General features: G+C 37.5%; 1 protein-coding gene across 1 annotated transcript in view; it reads left to right on the top strand.

Moving 5' to 3' along the window:
* thsd7ba (thrombospondin, type I, domain containing 7Ba) overlaps nt 1–4,187 on the top strand; it is a 134,284-nt gene that overhangs the window by 13,785 nt on the left and 116,312 nt on the right. Inside the window, exons 3-4 of the mRNA XM_037686118.1 lie at nt 432–680; nt 1,663–1,832. Of these exons, the coding sequence (XP_037542046.1) occupies nt 432–680; nt 1,663–1,832 (419 nt within the window). The remainder of the gene's footprint in view (nt 1–431; nt 681–1,662; nt 1,833–4,187) is intronic.

Genomic DNA, 4,187 nt, shown 5'->3' with positions numbered 1-4,187 from the left:
ATATATATATATATAACCCCCAAGCACTGGCTCGCAGACACCCAGGAGCCCGGGGACCCCAGTTTGAGAACCACTTCTACTTAGAGGCTTTGTTCATTCTGATAGTCTTGCCGACAATTTCATAGTTGAGAAGGATTCCATTTATTGTCCTCCCAAATCAGATTATGCCAATTAAAACTGTAAACTGCATGATGATAACCTATGATTTAGGTTTTTATCAAACTATTTTTATAAAACTCACCTAACTAAACAAAGAGCCATTAATAAAAAAATAATAAAAAACTGCTCATGTATGCAGCTGTCATTAGATTTCCATGTTTCTGTTCTGTTGCCATGTTCCAAACTGTACCAGGACTTACAGCAGTGTCATGTTTCACTTTTTACTCTTCTTTATGTGTCAGACTCAGTAATGAAGTCTTCTTAATCTTCAGTCTCTGCGCAAAGGACACCGCACCCCTGACCTTCCAGGCATGTGTGATGTCCCAAGACTGTCATACATCTGATTGGTCATCGTGGGGTCCCTGCTCTAAGACCTGCCGGTCCAGTGATCTGTCTCCTGGTTACCGCCTCCGGTCACGGGTCACAACTCTGATCCCTCAGGGTGGAGGGAAACCATGTCCTGTCCTTGAGGAAAAAGAAGCTTGCAACATCATTGGGGATTTACTTCTTAAATGCCCGAGGTAACTGCTTATTTCTCTAAATAGTCATTTTTATTTCTGTTCAAAAACTAAACTTCTTTACAGTATCTGTTTTTATGTTAATCTATAAAAAGCCTCATAAACCAAATAATAATTTATTTAAAATGTACCTCTTTGCCTGTTTCCATATGATTATTTATGTCAGCAAGCTGTTACTGTAAAGGAAAATGTATATAATACTTTCTGTACTTGTTTGCTTTGCATGCTTTTATATATTAATATTGTATTTATTTATTCTGATCCTGGTAGCAACGCTTCATGTTTTGGTGGAACTGACCAAACATATTGATTTGACTTGGACAAAACATTCCTTGGACAGGAAAAAGCATTATCAGACCATAATTGTTTCACGGACGTTTGAGTAAAGATAAACTTTAGCTAATATAATATGCATTGAGCAAGTAGTCAGTGGAGAATTGCAACCCCTGCTAGTTGTCTTTATTTTTTTCCCTTTAAATTTACATGTAGTGCCTGAAAGCAGAGGATTTACATGATTAGGGAAAACTCATTACGGAAATTAAGCATTTGATAGATTACTAGGGGCTGTTGTTCTGGTAATCTCCTCAAATATTATTGCTTTCTGCATGACTACATTTTTCATATCGGAAACCAAACATTTATTTGGAAGTTTTGAAATCAAAATAATCATCCCACCCTCCTTCTGACACATTGTAAGAGAGCAGGCTCTTGCCAAAGACTGCACACGCTAATTTATCTTACACTTTGCAAGACTTTTTGAAAGCAATTGTCACAGAAGTGCGTGCGCTGATAGTTTATCCTTTTTAATAGCTTATCCTCTTTTTCATTCATTCATCGATTTGTTCGTGGATGCATGACAGCTTGAAGTGTGTGTGAAACAAAGCACACACATTTCAGATGTAAACTTTATGACCCTAACTCCATTCCCTGGTGGTTTTGCTTATTTATTCTGCAAATATCTTTTCATGCCCGTGTGTTTTGTCAGGTACATGTGGAGAGCCACTGAGTGGGGTGAATGTCGTATCCTGCCCTTACTGAGCCAACAGGACAGACGGCAGGTTAATGTCAGTATTCTGTGTGGAGGGGGGGTCCAGACCAGGAAGACCTATTGCGTTCAAGTCCCCGATGATTCAGCACCACATCACAGGAAGGAAGGTAAAACATAAACATTCACCTTCATCACCTCTGACCAAGGGCTTGTGGGAAGTAGACTATAATAAATAATGTTATTAAACACCATGTTGATATGGAGTTGCTGTTTAAGTATTTAAAGTGGTTGTTACTTGCAAACTACGACAGAGCTTTAGGGCCACGCTAAGGAAAAAATAAAAATAAAAGCCATAAAATTACAAGAATAAAGTCGTATGAGGCTTTTTTTCCCCCCAAGAGTCGGATCCATGACGCAACCTGTCAATCAATCCAGTAGGCGTGTCAGCAAATGACCAATCCGATGCTCCTTACCTGCAGAGAGCTGCTGCAGCCCATCAGAGCGTACCACCTTACTGTAAACAGGTTCAAAGTCCTGATACTGATAATAATATGATGCTGATGTGCTAACAGATGAAATATCTCCTTATTTGTAAAAACAATACCAAAGTATAACTTTACAAGGTGCTCAACATTGCTAAATGGACTGTAGCGCAGAGGTGTTGGGGTTGCAGAGAGACAGTTCTAAGTGAGTGGCTGGGTCTCGTCAGCCTCTTTCTGAGATATTTATTGAAGACTTTGTGCTGCACGCACAGTTTCGCTCACTGAGCGCAGTTTTCAAATGGAAACAAAAGTGAGAGTCATGACATAATGACATCACGTATATGCATCCCAGAGGCAGCATATAAAAACGCAACAGTGAGTGTCAGTATTAGAACACGTTTTGAGTAAGAGCGTCAATAACAATAAAGTTTAACAAACATTCTTTATTTTACCACAGTAAAAATGTGGTAAACCTGCTTTATCGTGTCGGAGTTCGGATCATTTTACGACTCGTATAGCTTCGGATTGGTTATTTGCTGGCAGACCTATTGGATTGATTAACAGGTCAAGTCATGAATCCGACTCGTGAAAAAAAAAAAAATTAACAACGGCTGTAAAAAAAAAAAAAATTAAAAAAAAGTCTTGTACAACTTTATTCTCGTAATTTTATGTCTTTATTTATATTTTTGTTTTTATCGTGGTAATGTATTTTTAAGGGCAGCACGGTGGCGCAACTGGTAGAGCTGCTGCCTCTCAGCGAGCAGGTCCCTGGTTCAAACCCCGGTCCAGGTGCCTTCTGGGTGGAGTTTGCATGTTCTCTCCGTGCATGCGTGGGTTTTCTCCAGGTACTCTGGTTTCCTCCCACAGATCAAAAACATGCATGTTAGGCTGATTGGTAACTCTAAATTGTCCCTAGGTGTGAGTGAGAGAGTGAATGGTTGTTTGTCTCTATGTGTCCCTGTGATGGACTTGCGACCCGTCCAGGGTGTACCCCGCCCCTCGCACAGTGATTGCTGGACATGGGCACCGGCGACCCGCGTGACCCAAAATGGAATAAGTGGGTAAAGATAATGGATGGATTTTTAATTTTTTTGTTTTGTTTTTAGCGTGGCTCTAAAGTTCTGTCGTAGCAGACAATTATGCTGGTGACAAAAAAAAAAAAAAAACATTCTGCAGCTGTAGACAGACAAATGTTCTTTTTTTTTTTTCCAAAATACACATCTTCTGTTTAATCATAGTGTGATTTACTAAGCCACAAGATACAATGGCCCCACGTTTTGAACAACAGAAGACCACTGCTCTGAATGTGGAATGACTTGTTTAATCTTTAATGATCAAATTTCTTCATTTCAAAAACAACTAGGACTTTGTATTTTAAACCTTCGATGTATATAGAATAATAACCCCCTATAATACCCAGAAAACAATAAAGCATTATAATATAAGAAACAAATTTAAAGAGGATTTCCACACTAACGGTATGGTAAAATAAGTGAAAGTTCTAAGTTTTAATGAACTGTACTGCATCATGTAAATGAACGGCTGCAGTCAGATAAAGAAGTGGGTTTGTCTTCTTTGTGTGGAAAATTAATGGAAGATATTGTCACTAAGTGCAGCAATTCAATTACATTTTGACAACTAAATTTTGTCTTTCTGTTTTTCCATACCCACTAAATAAAGGACATACCTGACAGCATTTTGTAATTTACTGAAAAATGAAAAAAAATAAAACGGCATTCCTTGTCTTTCCATTGTGGAATAATTAACCATTTGACAAAGAAGAAAAAAAAAATCATAAACTCAGTCATCCAGTTAGCTTAAAACAACAAAGGTCATTTCACTTTTCCAGATGACATGATTTAATCTTTTTTTTTAACAATTTGACAGTTTACAGAAGAATAAAACTTCACATAGACGCTGTATTTAATGTTGTTGGTGGTCACAAAATTATTGCAACAATTTTACTTATGGCAAAAATTGAAAAATGCAAACAATTATATATATATATATATATATATATATATATATATATATATATAT

The sequence above is a fragment of the Nematolebias whitei genome, chromosome 13 (genome assembly GCF_014905685.2).
Source record: "Nematolebias whitei isolate Nwh7 chromosome 13, NemWhi1, whole genome shotgun sequence".
Lineage (NCBI taxonomy): Eukaryota > Metazoa > Chordata > Actinopteri > Cyprinodontiformes > Rivulidae > Nematolebias > Nematolebias whitei.
This window is presented reverse-complemented; position numbering and strand designations above follow the sequence as displayed.